Raw genomic sequence first — 24,559 nt, forward strand, 5'->3', positions numbered from 1 at the left:
ACAAGACCAGATGAAACTTCTAAACTATCTAAGATAATAGATCGTGTAAAAAATGTATGTTGGATGACCAATAATTTCCTCCTATTAAATTCAGATAAGACAGAGATATTACTTATTGGACCAAAAAACAGTACACAGAATCTCTTGGATTACAATTTGCAACTAGACGGATGCACTTGTTACATCCGCAATTGTTTTGTAGGCTGGCCATTTTTGACTGGGAACACCACAAATGTTACAAGGTTGGAGAAAATCCCCAAAAGTACAAAAATTATAAAAAATGTTTTGGGAAGTTGTTATCAATTGTGAGCCAATTCAGAAAGTTTAAGTCCAATGCAATAGCATTAACTAATTACTAGACACAACAGAGTTAAGCTACAAACCAGGCCTTAAACAAGAAGAAGAAAGACTTCAAATAATTTAATCCCGTGGGCAGGTGAGTATTTAATGGATTAGGCTTGATTTATCATAGGATTTGACACGTAATATAAAAAGATACACCAAGAAACATGGAGCCCAAAGTAGGGTGTGTGTTTCTGGGTCAGTACTCTATGGTTTACGTTACATGCGAGTATCCTAATAATCATAGAGTTACACAGAGAATCGTTGAATTTATTATTATGTATCTCGAGGTCCTCAAGATTCGCATCTATATGTTTTGCTTATTTTTAAAGAAGCCCTGATTCTGGTGTTGTGTAGTTTATTTATCACATAAATTATTGATTTTCACAAAAACATTCACGTTTTAGAACTTGCAATCTGTTCTGTAGATTTCAAGTGTCCTGCAGTCACTAGATGAGTTACGTGTAGGGTTATGAGACAATAATTTTTTGTTGTGGTTTGTGTTTGCTGTCAAAAAAGAGTTATTAATCTCTGACACAGGATCATCTGTTTCTATGTCAGGTGATGCCATATGAAAATCCCCTATTATTTGTTTATGTCAGACCGTACACAAATATGAAGACCTAAATTTAAGATTCATGTAATTGAAATGCATATAAAATTTCTGTGCATGTGGATTGCACAGTTTTAACAAACAAACTAATAAACTAAACATGATGCTTGTCACAGTTATGTGTGAAACACATACATAAATGAAACAGACATTTTTTCTGCATTCATAAAATAATGGCATTTGTTTTTAACTATTTGCATCCATCCAGATTTATTTAAATAATCATATTTTCAAACTGCATTTATTCATATAAAGGCAGTGATGCCTAAATCTGTTCACTATGAAAAGATTAAAAAGTCAGAATGCAGATAAAATATGGCTAGCTGTGGGACAAGCCATATTCATTTACTTAAAATGCAACAAATTGTATTGATGATGAATATATAAATATTCAGTTCATTAGTGCTATTATGGAAATCTTGCCTGTTTCATTTATTGTATGACTCACAAATAAGCATCAGATTAAGTTTATTAGATTGTTTATGCTAAAACTGTGTATTCCAAGTGGATAGAAATGTTATATCAAATTCAACATAAATGCTCAATGTTTTTGAGTGTATACTCAGATTAGCTATACAAATGTTAGAATGTTTTTTCCTCAAAAGTTTTTTGTCAAATTGTCAGCATAGCAAGACATTATAAGTCTATACTGATAAGTAAGTTTCACGTACAGTCTGAACCTAGATGTTTCCTGGTCATTTATCACCCATAACAAGCAAACAAAAATACTAACTCACCCAAAGCAAACAAGGGTCCACTCCGTACCAGTCTGGAATGCCGTAAACATAGAAAAGTGGAATGCAATGGTTGTCCGATTCCTTTCCACAACAAAAAGAAAACAAAATAATTAGAACAGTTAGTTACAATGAACTTGTCAGCAGGCAGCAACTTTTATTTTAGACAATGTTTAGAAAATACTATCATTCTCCAGCATTTAAAAGTATAAATGTATATGAAAATATGGTGCATTTTGGTTTTGCCACAAATACATTTGAATGGAAAATAGGGATTAAAAATGCCTGATTGATTACATGTGTAATTTGTATACAAGATATAAAATTTGATGAGGACAACACGCATCGATTTATATATAAATGCTTAGATTGGTACTACGAGATGGCTGTCTCATATTTGTATATTATGTTTTTTAGGTGCATATTTTAATAGACAAAAACATGGTGTCTTCTGAAATGGGTGTATTTTTATGAAAAACATGGATTAGAACATGCCTTAAATTACATACAATTATTTGTATACAAGGATATAAAACAATATGTGAACAATTTGCATTTTTTTGTAGACAAATGTTATGATTGTTACTAAGAGGGGCCATCTCATATTTAATCTCGCATTTGCATTTTAGGTTTTTATGTGGTGTGTAGTTTTTGAAGTCATACATATAAATCTCTGTGACAGCTGTAAAATCAGTCTACAATACAACACAGGGACTGACACAGATCCAGAGCGATCATTCATTCAGGTGACACTTTTTTCCACTGAACAATATTTTTTAATGTTATTGGGGTTACTACGCTTAAAGATTATAAAGATGAATGAGTATGTAAAATAAGATGTGACAAAGGCGTAGCTCAATTTGTCTTGAACAGATGACAATCCAAAGCAAATGTGACAGAAAATGATTTGTTTTACTATGCAAACAAAGGCTATTGTTTACATTAATATAATCATATTATTAAGTAAATTACTAATGGGAGGTAAAATGTTTGATGTTGTTTGCAATGCTGATTATATATATATTCCTAAATTGTAAACAAAACAAAGATTATCAGAGTACATTTTAGAAAGAAAACACTATTTCTGTTTTTCTACAAATATCAAGATTAATTAAATATGTTACTTACTATTTAGTTAATTTCCTAGCAATTTCTGACTGAAAATAGTTTCTACACACAAAAATATGAATAAATAAATAAATCTGTGTACATTTATACTTTTCTCTTTCCATAGATCACAGTTGCAATATTTATGATTTACCAGCTTCTAAGCTGAGAAGATAAACAAGAGGAGATGAATAACTTGACAGTGAACTTCACATCTGCAGCATCTATGAACTTCACAGCAACACAACAAGTTAACATTATGGATATTGCTGTGTACAGCTTTAATTTCCTGATTGGTCTTCCAATGCACACCTACGTGATCTGGCTCATATTCACAGGAGCAGGAAGTGGCGTTGCATCAGAGTTCTTCAACCTCAGTCTCTCTATTTGTGAGATCGGTACCTGTCTGAATTGTTTGTTCTTTATAATGTCAAATTGGTTTCCAGGTATTTCGTCATTAGCAATATTTTTTATAGGACTAGGCATCACTGGTCGGCCTCTGTTTCAGTGTCTTATCAGTGTTGAGCGTTACCTGGCAGTCGTACATCCTGTAATTTTTCTGAGGTTCAAGCCGATCAGATATAAAGTGTTCTGCTCCATTGCAGTCTCCATAATGACTCTTGGCTCCTGTTCAGTCTGCATGGTCACCATGTTATCTAACTTGTATGTTTACACATGGTTCTTCCTAACCCAGCTTCTATTCTACATCTCCATTCAGTTGTATTTCTGTTTGACTGTTCTCATAGCTCTGAAGAAGTCAGGACCAGGAGAAAAAGGGAGAGAGAAAGAGGAGGAAAATCATGTTAAAAGAAGAGCATTTTATCTCATTTTAATAATTACTGTGAACATGTTTGTCATATATCTACCGTTTGTTATCGCTGCATTGTTTACCCTTGTGGCACAAATATTTATTCAAGTACTATGGAATGCTGGTTTCGTTTTTTTCGCTCTGGCTGGTTTTTTACAGCCCGTTCTTTATCTACACAGATATGGGAAATTCTCCTGCCTCTGTTCTCAATAAAGCCTGCATTAGCAATATATTACTTGAATTACTAAGTTAACTTTTAAAAAAAATATTACATATAAATTCATTAAATTAGAGCTTATGATGTTAAAGTCAGCACAGTTATGCTTTATTGAGAGTCACCAAACTGACCTGTGTACATAAAATATAGAATTAATTTTATGCATGTTATATAAGTCTATTACATTTGTAGGTTTTATGTCAAAATTGTAGTTACTGATGTTTATTATGTATGGTATATTTTGTCAATAAAACAATGTGTTTCTGACACTATCATTTACATTTTAATGTTGGCATATATTTATTAATAAAACTGGACGATTTGTTAGACACTCAATTTGAACAGTGCATTCTCACCATAATATTCCGATTTAAAATAGAGTAGCCATTGATAAACGGCAACATATAAGACAGTTATGCCCTGAACCCTTCAGACTAGAGCTTTTCACACTTGAAATTGTTAACCCCGGTAAAACCCTTAGGAAAATGAACCTTGGTTTTATTATAGTAAAGTAACCATGCTTTTGTTTTTTGTTGGCGGATGGATTACCATTTGTATAACTACAGTTTTACTACAAATACCATGATTAATCAATGGTTAGTGTGGCAAAACCATGGTTAATCGTTTCATACTGTACTTTTCTAAAAACCTGGGTTCATATCCTTATTTGCATATTAGACGAACGCTGTATGCAACCTGTTTACATAACGGCTCTAGCATTGCGCATCCTCATATTATATATTGCTCACTTTCCTATGAAGTTTTCCAGAACTTACTTTTTTTTCTACTTATAAAGGCTTAGATGTAAATGGTCTTTTCTTCATTCCAATTCAGTTGTTTTCCCATTTGACACTTTTCCCTTAAAATGCTGAAAAGCAGTGGTCCTTTTCCATTACAATATTGTGTTACTCCCTAAAAAATCTACTGTTTGGAGTTCCTACACACTCCTATGTTTTGAAATGATGTACTCTCTGATTTTTTTATATATATATTTCATGAAGATTCTAAAGTCTAGACTTACTACAACGTTTTTTACAAGGACTTGCCATCACTGGTCGTCCTCTGTTTCAGTGTCTGATGTGTTTTGAGTGTTACCTGGAAGTGGTTCATCCTGTAACCTTTCTGAAGTTCAAACCTCTCAGATGATAGAGTGCTCCACTGTGGTCTGGATAATCTCTCTTGGATCATGTTTTATCTCCATGGTCACGTTATTGTTATTTAACATGAAGACATATACATGGTTCATTTTCATTCACTTCCTACCATTCCTCTCCATCCAGCTGTTTTGTCTTGTGGCTGTTCTCAGAGCTCTGAAGCAGTCAGGACCAGGAGAGAGAGGGACACATGAAGAGAAGAGTGTTTCATCTCATTCCAATAACTGCTGTAACCTTTCATTTTCACAGGATTCCTCACTGTTCTAGAACACAAAGAACAGAATAAGGTTTTACTTTTCTGGTTTCTTAGTCATTGTTGTTTTATGTTGGCTGGTTTGGTGCAACCTGTTCTTTATCTGCACCAGGCTGGGAAACTATCCTTCCTCTGTTCTTCATAGAGTGTAAGTTAAAGCATATAAAGCATTAAAACATTCACTTTGTCTTGTATGAAAACATATACAAGCAAACTGCACTGTTTTCTATTACATTTTTTCATTTATCTATGTACAACTGCCGGGAATGTTGATTGGTTTTAACCCTATGCTCATAATTCTTACAAAACAATATCTGGTCATACGTCACACATTAAGAAAGAAAACTGAAAAAAAGAATGAATAAAAGATTTGTCACCTGAAAAGAGAATGTCCAGTCCCTCTGGTCCTACATATACAGTGCCATGAAATGGTTTTAGCCCCCTTCCTGTTTTTTGTTTTGTTTTTTGCATATTTGTCACACTTAAAATATTCAGATCATCAAACATGTTTTAATATTACTCAAAGATAATGCAAGTAAATACAAAATACAGTTTTTAAATGAGGATTTCATTTATTAATGGAAAAAACCTACCTGGCCCTTCATGAAAAATTAATTGCCCCCTCCTGTTAAATCATGAAGGAACTGTGATTAAACACATTATTTTAGACAGCTGAGTTAAATTTCTCTAGCCAAACCCAGGCCTGATCACCAGTGTTGGGGAAAGTTACTTTTAAAAGTAATGCATTACAATATTGCGTTACTCCCTAAAAAATAACTAATTACGTTACTTAGCTACTTTTTATGAAAAGTAATGCATTACGTTACTTTTGCGTTACTTTTTAAATATGAGCAGGGCTTGATTGTTTTTAATACAATAAGTTCTAATCATAGCAAATATAAAAGCCCTTTCACACCAAAAAGTGTAATGAATAAACCTCAGGCTGAAGGAAGAGTAAATTCACGTTTGTGCAGTAGAATGCAGGAGAAGAGGGTTCAACACTCTTCAGCAATAAAAAAAACAATGAAGAACAATTGTTAGTTTATCTAAAGTCATTTTGGCTTATTAGTATGGTTGAACTGGATCATCAAAGGTCAGCAGCAAAGACATTGGTTAATAAAATGGGATTAGATACATTTGTGTTGTTTAACATATTTAATTATTGCAGTTTGCGTCATATTCTGAGTTTGCCTTTCACTGTTTTAATTAATTTTGATGAAAACTAAATCTGTTTTTCGCAAGTGGGATGAATTAATGCATTTTCACATTTAGTCTAGTACTACAGTAACAGCATGTTCACACAGTGCACTGTCAGTCAATAAATGGGAAAAAAGTACTTTTTTGAAAAAGTAACTCAGATATTTTCTTGTACATTAAAAAGTAATGCGTTATTTTACTAGTTACTTGAAAAAAGTAATATTATTACATAACTCGCGTAAAAAAAAAAATATCTTGATTATCCCCAAGACTTTTGGGCAAATATTCTGTGGACTGATGAGACAAAAGTTTAACTTTTTGGAAGGTGTGTGTCCGATTACATCTGGTGTAAAACCAACACAGCATTCCATAAAAAGAACATCATACCAACAGGTAAACATGGTGGTGGTATTGATAGTTTGGGGCTGCTTTGCAGCTTCAGGACCTGGATGACTTGCCATAATTGGATTGGATTCAATTTATTGTCATTGCACATGTAGATACAAGGCAACGAAATGCAATAGAGAAGAAAAATACAGCACAGCATGAGGAAAGGAAGGAGAAAAAAAATTATCCTCACACTATGCTCCTGAACGGGAGTACAGTGTGAGAACAGACAAAAAACCTCAGCATAGAGCACAGTCAATACAGGAACTTGCAGAGAATAATCCAGTTCAGACGACGCAGCCATTACAGCGCTAACCCAGACCCGTTATCAGACTGACGGGAAGAATGAATAAGGCGTTGGATGTGGGTAAAGGGAGGTGAATGAATATCTGTATCTATGAGCGTATGAGTGTGTGTGTGTGTATGTGTAAGTTCGTGTGCCTAGAGATCCGCCATGCTGGCACTCCAAACAAGTTGTCTCAGTCCGCAGGTTGTGGTGCAACACAGCAATTGCCATGGAAACGACCTTGGCCGGAGCCCAAACGCTCGACAATCACAAGGTGTCTGTTGAGGGGGGGAGGGAAGAAAGAGCGTCTCCCTGCATCATTCGTCCGGGGAGTTAGATTCCAGAACAACCTTGCCAAGCTGTTCTGTTGTTTTGGGAAGCCGAAAAGAGATAAGATTGTTTGGTCTTTGGGCAAACAGCTGCCTAATTTCACAGCTATTCTCATTGTCCATTCTGATCTCCTTGTCCATCAATTTTCCTTTCCAAAGCCGAGAGCTTATCCGTGATCGAATCCATATTGCGGTTAATAGTCTCTGTCTCAGAGGCGACCGCTCTGCCGACTGCTTCGATCATGACGGGCAGCCTTGTGAGGTTTTGGACAGCTGTTCCGTCTCCTTAATTCTCCGATAATTCAGGGCAACGCCTAATCCAATCAGCAGAAACCCAGTTATCATGGTTCCGAATAGGTATATGTCTTCAATGTCCTCCACGGAAAGAGCCGCCAGACACACGACCCGCCACCTCTCCCATGCGTCCATCGTGTAGCCAGCTGCGGAAGTTCCAGCAGGACACCCGGGCTCTCCCGATCCCAAACTTCTAGTCGAGAAGATGGTGTCAATTGCGTTAAGAGACCAGTTGATCAGTTCCATAATTTCGGTTTTGTCGAATAGTGCAGAGAGAGTCTCTTCAGTGTTAGACAAGGACAAGACGAGAGAGCAAGCAGGGGAGATAAGGGTAGGGAGGGAGGGAAGAAAATGAGACTGCCTTTGCTGAGAGCCAAACGTTTCTTCTTTAAATAAGAAACCCTTGGCGTCAATATGCCGACGAGAAAGGCACTGGAAATTTTGTCGTCATGATAAAATTTTATATTGGGTAATGATATTGCCATTATTGCCAATATTGCCTACTCTTCCGCTCACCGCCAGGTTTGACGGGGGCCAGGATGGGCAGGGCGGCCTACGCCCATCTCAACAGCACCGCTTCTGGAGGCTGCTGCGGATGCGGTGCGATAGTGGGGACGGACGCAGGGGGGCCGCCTGTGACCTCTGTATACCCCCTAGCTGCACCACCATCGAGGGTGGTGAGGGAGGAGGATCTAGCAGGGCAATTTCTGGAAGTAAAAGGTGCCGTCCACGACCTGGTAAGTGAATCCCTGAGTAAATGTATTCAAATTCTAAATGGGTTATAGCCAAGAAAGTGCGCAAAGAACACACTCCTTACTTAATTACTAAAAGGCTGTCGCTCATCGTAGTTCATTGCGCTCAAGTTCCGTAATAATTATTGAAGCTCTACACCGTACAACTAATCTCTCATTAACATCAGGTCTATACTGTTTGTTATAATATGAGGATTCACAGACTCAGTACTTAACAGAATTCCAGAATTTGGAGCAGTGCGTGGATTCACACTAACTGAAACACCTCTGATTTGGCCACTGTGTTTATAAAAATCAACAGATATGTCTGTGATTAGCTAAGATGCTCAATGCAACAAAAACCGTTGTAAATAGAAACCTTTGACCAGATATGAAAAGCCCTACCTTGCAAATTGGTTCCAATTAGAGAGAGAGGAGCAAAACTACATAAAGAGAAGAACATTTTATCTAATTTTTATAACTACTGTAACCTTGGTTGTCATGTCTTCATTTTCATAGGATTCTAAACTATTCTGAAACAGCAAGAGCAGAAACAGATCTTTTTTGTTTAGTCTTTGATGTTTTATTCTGGATGGTTTTGTGCAACTTGTTCTTCGTCTTGTTCACATACAATATTATACAGTATAGTTGAAGTGGATCAAAACATTTCATCAAAGTTGTCCTAAAACCTATATATATATATATATATATATATATATAAGGTAAATTATATCTTTTATTGTTTGGCATCCTTTGTTTTGGTTGACATTCATCTCCACTTATAGATTTTTTTTTCATGACAGAAAAGAAGCTTTCGTGATTTCATTTCATCAAGTGAGCATCATATCCCACAAAATGATTTGCATGAATGTAAATATGTATCAGAAACTTTCAAATGTGAATTTTCCACATTTATGTAAACTCTATCTATTCTATTCAAATGTTTTATCTATTTGTTTTTTTATGTAATATGTAGCATTATATCCTTGTGACAGCATGTATAAATATCCAAGCCAGTTTAGAGATATATGGTGATCCAGAGAAGTGACATTCATTCATTCATTCTTCAGGTGACAAACAATCTATTATTATTTAATTGCTTTTTTTTCTCATCTTAATAATATATTATAATGTCTATGTAGTTATCAGTCAGATTATGAGAATTATGAGCAACTTTAGATAAGCTGTTATTAAAGTGTGGTTTAGAATTATTTGTTTTATAGAATAGAGGTTCTAGAACATTACAGAATATTTCACATTCACATTTTAATTATTGTAAATGTTGGTAAACCTTATACTTAATTTACTAATGTCTAAATAAAACAAAGATTACTTAAGTGTGTTTTACAAGAATATATTATAAGTCTCTCTACTTTAAAATTTAACATTTGATTCAATGTGTTCCTTGATGATTTTTATGAAGTTATTTGTTCAATTTACTAGCAATTTTAGGTAGAATTTTTTTTCAAAGTAAATCCTTCACAATTTTTTTAAGTATTTGCAGTAATGAATATAACACTTTTCACATAATGTGAGATATGTGTGAACACTGAGAGTATAGTTTGTTTCTTTTGTTGACTGGCTATGATTGGATTGATATGTTGATCATTTCTTTTGGTCATCAGTGGCTCTGAACAGATGAATGACTCCAGTGGGAACTTCACCTCACCTGAGGTTCAATTTTACGGCAACATCACAACACACACGTCTTCATCGACAGATGGCCTTCGAACTCTTGTGCTGTGCTTTAATCTACTGTCTGGTGTTCCTACATACTCCTATGTTATGTGGCTTATTATCAGAGGAACAAATGGAATTGCATCAGAATTCTTCAACTTCAATCTCAATGTTTGCGAGATATTTTTTTCTGTGTCTTCTTTAGCCTTTCTGCTGTCAGAAAGGTTTCCCGTTTTTGTAACAATACAGAGACTTTCACTCGGACTAGCCATCACCGTTCGTCCTCTGTTTCAGTGTCTAATCTGTGTTGAACGTTACCTTGCAGTGATTCATCCTGTAACCTTTCTGAAGTACAAGCCAATTAGATATAAAATGGTCTCTTCTGTAGTTGTCTGGCTGTTAGGTGTTGGCTCCTGTTTGTTCTCTATGTTCATCTTTCTGTCTAACAACATTTTTGCATTTACGTGGTTCGTCCTTCTGCAGTTTCTACTCTTCCTCTCCATCCAGTTGTTCTGCTGTTTAGCTGTTCTCAGGGGTCTGCGGCGGTCTGGACCAGGAGAAAGAAAGAAAGAGGAAGAAAATGACATGAAGAGAAAAGCATTTTATCTCATTTTGATAACTACTGTGACAATGGTAATCATATATGCCCCTTTCATTATCTCTTCAATGCTCTGTATCTTAATACAACAAGATATTTTAGTTCTCTTGCCTATAAGTTTTGCTTTTTTTATTCTGGGTGGTTTTGTGCAGCCTGTTCTATATCTGCATCGTTCTGGAAAATGCTCCTGCCTCTGTTCATCATAAAACATGATGTTATTGACTGTGAGTTATTGAATTTTAAATTTTTTGTGTTTGCATATTTATTTTTGTTAGCTTTTATTTCTGAATATTAAAAAGCTATTATTATTTCCGTATGAATAATATGCTCTTTAATTCCAGATTATATGTTATTGTATTATGACAAACTCCATGCTTTTAAATTTAATTGAACTGAGTTGAATACAATAGAATAGCCTATGTGGTTGTCTGTCCTGTAGCCAATTTGAGTGCTTAATACTTTTAATAGAGTGACAACTGCATTCTAGTGTGTTTTACTAATTTAATGAGGTGGCAAAGTTGTTCACTTAAAACAATGTAAGGAAAAGACAATCCCCAGTAGGCGGCGTATTTGTGACCCTGGACCACAAAAACCAATCAGAAGTCACTGGGGTATATTTGTAGCAATAGCCAACAATACATTATATGGGTCAAAATTATCGATTTTTCTTTTGTAGCATTTGGACCAATCAGACACACAATTTTGCATCTCATTTAACAAATCAATTAGTTATTAGATTAACAAATAGTCACAGACCCCCCCACCCAATACACATACTGGGTGCAAGTCTGTCTGTCAATGACTACAGGCCTCTGGTTCCATGGCAACCCATCTGATAACACTTGTTTTATTGCTCAAAGAAATGCGGGCAGAGCAACTCCATTTCCCCTTAGGACAGAGACATTAAAATGGACTCTTCTCTAATTAATTAATAGAAAAACCTTTCTTTGAATGAACACACATATCTTCAGGTCATTGTGTATATTATTACCGTTCTTGTATATGTTTTTGTGTATCATATCCTGTTTTATGCATGCTTATGATAGAACACTAGTTCATTTTACCTCATGTATATCATGTTTGGTCTCTATCAATTCGTCTTCGGATGTTCTAATTGAGAGTGTATATTATATGTCGATACCTATGCAACATATGTGTTCTAAGAATCTTTAATAGTTTGTATATCAACTTCCAATCCGGTTCATATGCAAATTACCATGCATGGAGACAAAGAGTCGTAAAACTTCCCTCCAAAAGTTCAAGTCACCATAGGCTCTGACTCCCAAGAGGTGTGACCTCTATAGCAGATAAAGCTGCAGTCTGCGGTTCTGTTAGATTCTGAAAAGATGAGGATGTGAGCTAAAACTCTTTTGAACACTCTAAGTTTTTGTGCCAGGCCTTGCAGCCTTGACTTTCCATTCAACAAAGCATCCTCGGACCTCGAACCTCTTTCTTAGCTCTTTTCCACTTTCTACCTGGAAAGAACATTTCTACCTCAGAACATCTTTGGAATTCATCACTCTTCAACCCGGAAGAACGTGATCGGGAGTCCAAACCCTTGAAACCATTAAGACTTTCATCTGAGACTGCATTCCAGACACTCGTCACGACCAAATGCATTGCAAGTATTGTACATTTAACTAAACAAAACAGAGGTTATTAGTACAAGTTATAGACCCTGTTATAAACGGCGCTGATGGTTTTACTCAGGTGGTTAGAAGACTTTTTCCATAACTGCATTCTCTGGTTTTCCTGAGGGTTTCATCCATCAACTCTCATTAGCCATTTCCCCATGTATGAGTGATTGTAAGTATGTATGTTTGTTTGTTAGTTAGACTAGTTTGCATTAGTGTTTAGTTAATAAAAGTTATGTGCATGAATTACACAAGTTTCTGGTTCTTCCTTGCAAATTAAACATCAATTTACAATTTTGACTCTCACTACTTGCTCTAATGCATTAATAGGAAATTATTTCCTGTGTCCAAGGAAATATCCTTTCTTAGAGTTGATACGAACTTGCACTGAATGTTCGCTGGACGGACAGATTAGATGATGGCAATTTAATTCTGCTACAGTTATTACTGTCAGCCGATATATATAATTGTAATTAATCATAATTAATTGTAATTATTTATGTACAATTCCCTTTTGAGCTTATAAATTGCTGCACTTTTATGCCAAAAATCATTATAGGATATTAAGTAAAGATCATGTTCCATGAAGATACCGTAAATATATCAAAACTTAATTTTTGATTAGTAATATGCATTGCTAAGAACTTAATTTGGACAACTTTAAAGACGATTTACTCAATATTTCATTTACATCAACAGAAAGCTTATTTATTAAGATTATCTGTACATTTCATTTAAAAAAAAAATGGTTTTGTGGTCCAGGGTCACATTTGTTCTAATGTAGCCTAATCATAACAGTCTTGAAGGCATTCTATGACCACTGCCATCTTATCTGAGCGCAAAACGCTGCTCGGGAGAGTTTCAAGATAAGTAAGGCCTACATAAAATGATTATGTGTTTATTCTTGTTGCCAGAATTTCAATAGTGTTTAAAGATTACGAGCATTACAAAACAAATGAATGATATTCCATTCCACAAAGCTATAGAGGTAGGCTATGTATAATCACAATATAAAGTCATTATGATTCTTGTTGTTAAGATTTTCCAAAGTAAGGTGCATGCAAGATAAAAGAACGTATGTGACGAAGATGTTTCTGCGATTCAGTAGCCTATACGTCAGCATCCAAATTCACTCCATTTATTTCACTCCTTTCTGATATAGTGCACACAACTGCCTGCACTATATAGGGATTAGCGAAGGAGTGAACAAGTGAGCGATTTCAGACATAGCAAATCACTTGCTTTATTTCATTGCAGCCATTTGAACGTATCGTTTGAATCAAAGACTCAATAACTCACTCACTAACTCACTCACCATGTACTGGTGCTTTGATTTCATATTTAAAAGTATATTGCATTTTTTTTCCAACATTTCATATTTGTATGTACAAAAATTATTTAAAACATTTATCTTACATCATTATTTATACATTTGTATTGTTGCAGTATATTTATGCCACCTCTCAGTTTCACTAAACAGATGTGTATTAGATATAAATACATTTAAATGCCACTTGATGCAGCTCCTGTGTTTCCTCTGCAGTGGAGAGATGGATATGTGTGCTATTGATTGAATTTGACGGGTAAATTAAGCACTATACCTTCTGTTATGTTACAATTGTGTTTCATTGTGATAGAGCTGCCTGAAGTGTGCATAATCAGACTCGCTCCCTCTGTCAAAATCGAGGGGTTGAGGGTCTGTCCACATAAACTTCCCTCATCCATTTTACAAATTGGAACACACTTCAAAATGGCTGTGTTTAGGGAAGTTTGAGGATGTAAATCTAAAAGCAAAATAGAGCGCAGCCATAGTCATGTACATAGTACACTTATTGTGATGCATTAAGGGAATGATCAAGTGCACTTGATGTAATGTCTACTATGGTTTTGGAAACCACTACAAATGGTTGTTCCATCAAATAGTGAACTATTTAAGGGTTTGGGGTGATTTCAAACAAAGCTACTGGCTGAGTTGGACTAACTTTAGGCTTAGTTTGTAATTATAGGCTAGTGGTTATTGAAAGCAGGTGGTCATCGTTCTCGGCTGTGGGTGAATTTGTATGACACTTGCTGTTTTTTATTTTTTTGTTGTTGTTGTTTGTGGGTTTTTTTTAATTATTATTTGAATATTTGCTTTAGAATTGTTTCCTTTTGCATACCATTGACTGCCAATGCAATTCAGAGAGTTTAGTGCCTACATTCATATTAGCGTTTTCATAAATAAATAAATAAAAATAATAAAAAGATGCAGAACAATCTTGTTCAAAGCCAATCTGCCTGTATGTAACCGAGTGGGGTCATATTTATTTGCATGTTCAAAACAAAGTCTCTGATATTAGTAGCATTTAAATTAAATCCACAACCGTTCCATGCAAATCATGTAATCATCATACCATTTTGAATGTGACAAGACAGTTGTCAATAGCTTTTGAAATATTAGGGAAGTGTTACATGCTGGGCAAATTCGTCATTTTAAAGAAGGATTATTATTTTCCTGCTTTTTTGAGTTCATTTTAATGGTAAGTCATGAATACAGTATATTTAATATTCATACCTTTAAAACCTAATTTGTTTAATTCATTTGAACCATTTGAAATGAAACAGTGAAGGGGTTTAAAAGGAAATGATAAAGAGTCACAGCACTTTAAAAATAGATAAATAAATAAATATTTAGTACTTTATACATTCAAGTCCCCTAGAATAAAAACAAATGGTCTTTTATTGAAGAATTGTGCTTATGCAATGTTATATGATTGAACTAACTAAAGTTAATTCTTCTGTTTTCACATGATCGGTTCTAAAATATGATATGACACTCAAACAAAGCATTGCAGGTATATTTGAAGTGGACGTCCACTCATAATATTTGCCTCTGCATTCATGGACTAACACATTCAGCATTGTGGAAACTGCAGTCAGATCTACACTGTTCATCTTACAACGCAGAGTCAGTATTAAACTTTTTTGATTGATGACTAATATTTTGAATAATTGCTAATGTCTGAAATGATCAGACGTTGTTTATTGTAATTATGTTTTTAGTTGTGTTTCAGTTGTCATATTATAATGCTGATCACAGGTACAGATGGAATAGCCACTTTTATCCAAAGTGACTTACAAATAAGAAAAAGTAACTAAAACTAAAAGTTAACACTCTGTAAATACCCATTTAAGAAAATACAGAAATTAAATAATGTGTACGATTTACATGAGTTTCCTCCTTTCTGAAGTACAAACCTCTCAGATATAGAGTTGCATGCTCCATTTTGATCTGGATGATGATTGCTTTCTACTGTGTGTTTTCTCTGATTACACAAGCCTGTTTCACTCACATTTGTTCATACTTGTACATATTACAGTTCTTACTCTTTCTCGTCATAAACCTGTTCTGCTGTTTGGCTGTTCTGAGAGCTCTAAAGCAGTCAGGACCAGGAGAGAGAGGGAGAGAGAAAGAGGAGGAAAACCATGTGAAGAGAAAAGCATTTTATCTCATTCTAATAACTACTGTGACTTTACTAATCACATATGTTCCGAGTTTATTTGTGGCATTGCAACATATACTGCCAATACAGAGAATCCCAGAACTGGATTCATTAAGTTCCACTTGTTTCATGATGCCTGGTTTTGTGCAACCTTTAATCTATATTCACAGGTTTGGCAAACTGCCCTTCTGTAGGTCTCAGTACTTGCATTACCCTTTTTATTTATTACCATACTATTTTAAAAGCACTGCACAAAAAGTGGCTGGGGGGTAACAGATGTCACAACATGTCATGTTCATTGTTTGGTCTGTTCAGTAAAAACAAATGTCCTGTCTTCTGATTGCATGTTGTCAATCTTCTCGGTTATATAAATATGAAAATGTTTGTGAACAGGTGTGAACAGACATATACAGATAGTAACATGTTATGTTTAAATATACAAGTCAACATTTGAAGTGGATCAACACCTTTCATCAAAGTTGTCCTAAAACTTAAAAGCGTTGTTGTCTAGGACAACTTTAATTAACTTTTTTGATCCATGTCAAATGTTGACTACTGTATGTAACTATTTAATTTACTTATTCTCACTTATTCATCTATTTATTAAGTATATAAAGACCTACTGTATGTAATGTGCTTATTCTAGGACTTGTACACCCATGTAATATACAGCTTTTCAAATGCCTGTACCTGGTACATTTCATAATCTTCCTCATCATAAACCTGTTCTGCTGTTTGGCTGTTCTCAGAGCTCTGAAGAAGCCCAGACCTGGAGAGAGAGGAGAGAGAGAAGAAGACAATCACATTGAGAGAAGAAGAGCATTTCTAATCATTCTAATAACTACTGTGACTTTAGTAATCACTTATGTCCCCAGTTCAATCACAGGATTACAATATATTCTATCAATACCTCCTAGCCGTGCGCTAGAATCACTGAGTCTTACGTGTTTCCTTCTGCCTGGTTTTGTCCAACCTCTTCTCTTCATTCACAGGGCTGGCAAACTGCCTTTCTGTAGGTCTCCATAGCTGTTGTAAACCTTTTCATTAATAACTAAATTTTTGAAGAATTAAAGAATGTTCAATGTTTGTGTACTCCAATAAAACATATTGCCCTGTGCTCTGATTTTCATAAAGCTGCCATGAAGCTGTCAATCTTCTCTGTATGATATTAATCAATACATCTTATGAAAATGTGTTGGTGTGTACTTGTATATTGTTCTTTTAAATGTTATTGATAGAGTCAGCACATCATATTCATAAATAAAAGTGACTCTATAAACTAAAACATTATTGACATCATTCAATAGTATGTTGCAAAATTAAGCAGAGTTTAATTTTATTACTTGTGTTAAACATTACTTTGTCCACAAAAATTCTGTATTGGTGTTCCATGTAAAGCATTCCTGTAGCTCAAATAAAACATGATGCTAGCCATGCTAAATTTGCATAGAATAATAAAACTGACATACAACATACACAGCGCTGTATGTGAAAACTGCACTGATCGCCGATGCACTGAAGACAGCTGGAAATTTCTGTTGATAGAGTGGAAAATATTTGATAATTAATATTCCGGTAAGAAATTAATATTATTAGTATTATTTTTAAATTGTTTTGTATTTTTAGAATCACAACATTTACAAACAAAATATGATTTGATAAAATTGTGAGATCTATTGTCAGATCTCGAGACTTAGAATGCTAAATCTGCTAGAGTCGTACATGTTAGTATTATACAATAAAATGTACATTATATACACACATGTAACATTATTTAAATAATACTTTAATATATTTTGATTAATGAAACCTTATTAACTAATGCTGGGTCAAGACAGCTGTTTTAAACATTAATTTTGTTTGATAAATTTCATTATTTGACATTCTAGATTTATTTTGTATACTATGGAAGCCCATTACTGCCACATAATTAAAAAGGCAACTGCGACATTATCTCACATTTCTGAGTTATAAACTCTTACTTGCAAGTTACTGTCTTGCAATTCTGACTTGTTTCTGTTTTCTAAGTTTATATCTCACAATCCTGAGTTTATATCTCGCGATTCTGAAAAAAAAGTCAGAATGTGAGATATAAGCTCTGAGATACTGAGATAAAAGTCACAATTCTCTTTTATATTTTTTATTCTGTGGCAAAAACTGGCTTCCATTGTTTCAACTCGATCTCATGAAAGTGCGTATAAATAGTACGCCAAATAAAAATGAAAACTCATGGTATTGATAAGCAAAAATGGACTTTGGGGTGTAAATGCTACGTGATGCGTAGGATCAGGGTTGTGGGGTAGATGCGTATCATATGTACACAAAAACTGTGTATCATTGCACTCCAACAAATTTGCTATCAGCACATGAAAACTGCGTTTTATATGCACGCCAAACACATTCATATCATATCAAAGTCCATTTTTTGGCATATCAATGCCACTAGTTTTTGTTTTTATTTGCCGTACTATTTATACGCATTTTCGTGAGACCGGGCTCGTGGTTTCCTGCAGATTAAAGTCTTATTTCTTTTTTCGTTCAGGTGAATGCAAAGACACTTACAGTATATGATGAACATCTCGAATAAAACAGCCACACTTTCAACAACTGATGCATGTAACATAACCGATTTGTCCAGATATTATAACAATACACCATATGATCTTGTACTACACGTCATCGTTATCCTGTTTGGTCTTCCTACACACTCTTATATTCTGTGGCTTATTGTCAAATGGACAGGAAGAGGAATTGCATCTGAATTCTTCAATCTGAACATCTCTATCTGTGAGATTATGTTATGTCTGCGTTCATTCAATTATGTGCTTGGCAATGTATTTCCAAAGCTCTGGAGCGTTATGATGTTTTTGTCAGGATTTGTCATCACTGCCCGTTTCTTTCAGTGTCTGATCTGTGTTGAGCGTTACCTGGCAGTGGTTCATCCTGTAACCTTTCTGAAGTTCAAACATCTCAGATATAAAGTTGCATGCGCCATTGTTACCTGGATAATGATTATTGCATGTTGTGTGTTTTGTCTGCAACTTGTAAACCCGTGTTTTATGCGCCTTTTTAAATGCCTGTACCTGGTACACTTCATAATCTTCCTCGCCATAAACCTGTTCTGCTGTTTGGCTGTTCTCAGAGCTCTGAAGAAGCCCGGACCTGGAGAGAGAAGGAGAGAGAGAGATGAAGAAAATCACACAAAGAGAAGAGCGTTCTACCTCATTCTAATAACTACTGTGACTTTAGTAATCACTTATGTCCCCAGTTCAGTCACAGCATTGCAATATATGCTATTAATACCTGCTAACCGTGTGCTAGAATCACTGAGTCTTACATGTTTCTTTCTGCCTGGTTTTGTGCAACCTCTTCTCTTCATTCACAGGGCTGGCAAACTGCCCTTCTGTAGGTCTCCATAGCTGTTGTAACACTTCATTAATAACTCAGTGTTTGAAGAATTAAAGAATTACATAATATGTTCATTGTTTGTGTGCTCCAATAAAAATTTTCATAAAACCGTCATGACAGTCTTCTCTGTATGATATTAATTTATACATCTTATGAAAATGTGTTGATCTGTAAATGTCATAGTTTGTGTAGGATATTTTTAAATGTATGAGCCATTGCATAAAAAGCAAAAGTTAAGGCCCATTCACACCAAAAACAGTAACTATAGACACCACAGTCAAAATCTTTTCTGCTTGATTACTTAGCAAACACTGAGTGCCATGGGGTCTGTGGAAAATTTAAAATGAGAAGAAAAAAAAAAAGTTAACATACATTCTGCTTTCAAAATGACACCTACGATTATTCACAATTCTAGACTAACATGGATTGTGCATTTGAAACATTTGAAAACCACATGCAAAGAATGCATGAATAATGGAAGAAATTCATATTTAGTTGAAAACACCACTGATTCGTCAAACCTGCTTGCTTGCAGTCTTCTTAAGTAGCGAATATGCTTCGGGGAAATGTATTGGAGTAAAAGTATAGCCCACATTTTAAGTAGCAAATGGAGAAAAGGTGAAAGTTGACAGAGATATAAAAACTCAAGTAAAGTACTCCCAAAAAATACTTAAGTAGCCTACTGTAAGGAAGTAGCGTTGGAGAGAAAATAAATGCATAACACTTTTGCTCTTCTCATTTAAACCAAATAGAACTGCAAAAGCCTCATAGGACTGATAAATGAATTGTTAGTTTTTCTCAATAAAAACAATTACTTGGTAATTCATTTGTTTTCCATTCCAGGTGGTACATATGAAAATGTATCGGTGTGCCTTTGTCTAAGCAAAAAAAAAAAAAAAAAAAAAAAAACCCGATACGCACTGGAAAGATAATGGGACAAACCACCGAATTGCCTACTTGTATTTATTTGACGCTTTTCAATTTGTCTAAAGCTCTGAACACATCCCAACTAATAGGCTATTACATCACAACACAAAACAGAATATTACTAATCTAATCTAAGGATTTTTTTTTCATCAGTAACGCCGGTTTCAAGTCTCAATTCCCGCTGTTCTTCCACACAGCTCCGGAGAACTTGAATACGCGCCAGCGGTGAGACGTGCGACTTGAGCGGACGGTGAGAAGTGTATGGAGCAATTTTTGTGCCAATATTTATCAAACAAATCCAGTGTTTTGCAAATAAACACAATCTGCTTTGCAAAGAAAAACTCGACTTTCAAACAAACGCAAAGTGATTTTCAAATACAAAACTCTTTGAGAGAAAATGCAGAGGTATGGACAAATATATGTATTGTGTGTTACAACTGTGAGACTCATTTGCCTTTTTATGAGGAAACTTGGCTTGATTTTCTCACAAATGCGACAGGCTGATTTTCTCACACGAGTGGAATTGAGCAACTTTCTTTTCCAAAACAGCAGATGGCCCTGTTGGTCAATTTACGCTAGTCTCCCGAGACCTGAAACACCTCTTTACCTTTCAGACCAATATGAGTGGGGAACAGGTGAGTTTCTGTCTAACTATATCTATAATTAACCATTTAGATGTTTTCACAAAGCGACCCTACTACAGTGTCAGTGAAATTCACAACAAGTGCTGTAAAGTTGCTTACATGATTGATTAGTTCAAAAATCAGAGGTGACCTGGCTAAACATTTAACTAGTCTTTCCCTATAAAAACTGATCCATTCTCCGTACCTCTTATCCTCTGTTGGATCGCAAGATATAGAATATACATGATACAATTGTTATCTCATTCTAATAACTACTGTGACCGCGGTTGTCATGTATACTCCTTATATTGTTGCATGGATCCTTAATGCTTTTTTTTACACAAAATAGTGGCATAACATTTTTAAATGCTTATGCTTGTTATTCTGTATCTGGTATGGTGTTGCCTTTTCTCTTTCTCCACCGGGTAGGGAAACTACCTTTCATCAAGTGTAAATAGTTTTACTTTATTTGAGCCCTAGTCGATAGCTGTCTTACACTGTTCAACTAATACATATATATATATATATATATACTGTATATATATATATATGAGTGTTTCTTTAATACGGACACTGTTATGTGTCAGAGCTAGTAGAAACTTAACATAACACTTTATTTATTTTTACCATGCTTTCATAATGTTCAAATTAACTGCCTTTTATGTATAGATTTTAAATCTTTAATCTTTAACTGTATGTAATTATATTTTTAAAACTATGATATGAATAATCTAAACAAAGAGTGAAACAAACATTGACAGCTCTTCATAGTTAGATGAACTGCAAGACTTACCAATTGTGAATAATCTTATTTTTTGGTTTGAACGTTTTATTAGAAATAAAAAGAGAAAATAATCAAATGGATGAAGTACCTGAAGTATTTCATTAATTGCATGCTCTTAGACAGTTTTGCCATATTGCTCCGACAATTCTGTACATCAATTGATTAGCCAATGTATCTTACAGAACACTGAATGAAAAGTAATTGCATATAAGTGTTAAAATATCAATACATTTCTGCCTCGCAAACTTTATCACTGACTTGCCGCCAGTCATTTAAAATAAAATGTATTTTTCTTCTCAAGGTAAAAATCCTTGGTCAGTCTGGAGGCAAAGCATGGCATTTGTCTCTTCCTATGTGTATCCGGGTCTGTGGTGTAAGACTGGAAGTTATTGGCCACACGATGGTTTACTCTTGTCAGAATCTGAATAATCTCTAGATGACAGTCCTTCAACATCTTGCAAAGTTCATGGATAAATACAGAGCCTTTTTCTGGATTTCTCCAAGAGTAGTACCCTGTTGAGAATTAAATGTGTTACACAAGTGCACGTGGAGAGAGCATACACATTCAGTAAATGGTGCAATAATGTCAGTGCAATGCAAACCTTCCACTGTGGAATAACAGCAGAGAAAATCCACCTCGGGAACGTCAGATATTCCAAAATATTCCCCCGGTGCTTCTACACTGTCTGCCTCAACACCAGGGTCATATTCCAGCCCCCTGCAGGCCTGAATATGTAATCAAAACAACCACAAATAGTCAAACAATAGACAAAATGTTATGAAATGTTATGTGTGTTTTGCAGATGACAGCTACCTGTAGGAAGAAGAGTTTTGGCTTGTCTCGCAGACTAGGGCAGAGGTCAGAGGTCATGAGAGAGGTCAGGGTTTTGACAGGCAGCCAGTGCTCATCTGATCCAAGGATTGTTCCTTCCTCGCCATGGCTCATCAGTACACACACAAAGCAGGAATTGTCTGTGTGGTTCTCCTTAGATACTGAGGCACAAACACCATGTTTATAAATTCATACGGACACAATAACACATCCAGAATACTGGAAATGACATCATACTGTACCTTTCCTCAGTGCACCAACCATTTCATTAGCTGACAGGTTCTTCTCCACCTGTACATGAAAACCCAGGGACTTGAACGTGTTTGACAGGAAGCTTTCATCTACAGAACAGCCCTTTCTACGCAAATGTGGTGAGCCTGGAACAAAAAGACGCAACTAAGGCATGGATATGTAAGGAATTCTGGTTTTGGTTCCAATTCCACTTAACAATTGATGGTCCAATATAACTACTGAGGAAGTTGAAAATACTGAAAAGAGTACTTTCAGTTCAATGAATGATTCAAATGTTAATTAAATGACTGACAGAATCAATGAGTGCACGATTCATTAGACTGATTCAAACCTGATAGACTGATTTGAGTGTTTTTATTCTTATCATTTCACCATTTCGACTCATCGCTACTTACTGCATAAGAAACCACTTAAAAGTGGATATAATGCTACAGTCAGACATGCATTATCAGAAAATAAACCCCAGAGAATGATCAGGAAAATGCTATAGAGAATTATTTTTCAGGAATGGATACTTGGAGGAATACCACAAAACAAGACTTACATGATAAAAATCACATGAATAAGAACTCAAGACTGTAAGCAGATGTGGTGTGAGAACTCAAAACAGAAAAGCTTGAGTCAGCAAAAATCTAGGTTAAAGGCAAGTGTTTAAAGGTTAAAATTCACAATAGAGTTACAGTAGCATTAGGTTCAATGTTAGAGTTATTTTAGCCATTCAAAGGGGTAGATATGCATCAAAGAACTTCCAAAAACTGGAAGCAGGTCAGAGACAACTTCAACCTGGTTAATACTCACGGAAGTGCTCATTACTGATGATTAGACATTTGCCTATGTTTTTATGCTTCTTATAAGGTTCAAACGCACAGGGCATCTTGACAGCACTGTGAACACAACATGACAGTTAAATCACCTTAACAGAAGTTTAGAAATGTATTTAAACATGCTTGATTTCAGCCGAAGTCTTACCTGTGATCTCCAGAACCTTGTGAACTCATGCTGATTCGTGATTCGCACCACAGAGTTTCTTACAATCTCATTTCTATCATTCTAAACATCCCTCTCCTTTTGCTTTCATTTTACTGTGAAGGAATTCAAAGTCCGCTACGTCCTCACAGAGGCGTTACTACCGGCAGAGCAGGCGGAGCAGGGCCCACTTTATATGGTTTTTATTCGCACTCAATCTGTTATTAAATGACATGAAAAAAGTGCATACACTATATTGTAATTCAGTAGGCCTATATTAAATTGTTTTCACCCTATGTGTCTTATTTATGGTGGCACCACGTTGTTGTTACTTTTTTCATATTCAAATTTTGCTTGACATAAAGGCGGGTTTTATCCTCCTCCTTTTTCTGCGTCCGTTTAGGTCCGCAGTACGTCCGCTTTGTAACGTTCGCGGGCGGACGTTTGGAGGTATGGAAAGCCAAAGTGGTAAAAAACGCCTGCTCGGGCGTCTGATTGCACACTGACACTTTTGGTGACACACTTTTGGTTAGGGATGGGTATCGTTAAGGTTTTAACGGTATTACTACTCTTATCGATACTGCTTTTTGTTTTACTTTGTTTCTTTGTTCATATTCTTACAGTATCTTATCTTATGTATATAAAACACTAAAAATGCCTGCACTTCATCAATTTGTAAATGCACCAGTGTGCAGGTATTTTTAGTGTTTTATATACATAAGATAAGATACAGTAACAACATGAACAAAGAAACAAAGTAAAACAAACTGACAAATACAATAAAACAAACACACAAACGAAATGAAATAAACAGTGCCTTCATTTTTCCATGAAGGTCTACTAATATTAATGTTCAGGTAAGTACTAGTTACAAAAGTAATCAGATGTAAATGAGCACTGCATAGTTTTCATGTACTGATAGAT

The 24,559-nt window shown here is 35.2% G+C and overlaps 1 protein-coding gene across 1 annotated transcript; it reads right to left on the reverse strand.

Moving 5' to 3' along the window:
- Positions 1 to 21,618: 21,618 nt before the first annotated feature.
- LOC306855511 (caspase-7-like) lies at positions 21,619 to 23,772 on the reverse strand. The gene is made up of 6 exons (XM_079394267.1): positions 23,639 to 23,772; positions 23,468 to 23,553; positions 22,660 to 22,794; positions 22,400 to 22,578; positions 22,188 to 22,311; positions 21,619 to 22,098 (listed from the first exon to the last, which is right to left on the reverse strand). Exons 1-6 carry the CDS (start codon positions 23,665 to 23,667, stop codon positions 21,854 to 21,856), a joined length of 798 nt encoding a protein of 265 aa, XP_079250393.1. The 5' UTR covers positions 23,668 to 23,772; the 3' UTR covers positions 21,619 to 21,853.
- Between the last annotated feature and the right edge of the window lie 787 nt (positions 23,773 to 24,559).

Source organism: Barbus barbus (assembly GCF_936440315.1).
Source record: "Barbus barbus genome assembly, chromosome: 36".
NCBI lineage: Eukaryota > Metazoa > Chordata > Actinopteri > Cypriniformes > Cyprinidae > Barbus > Barbus barbus.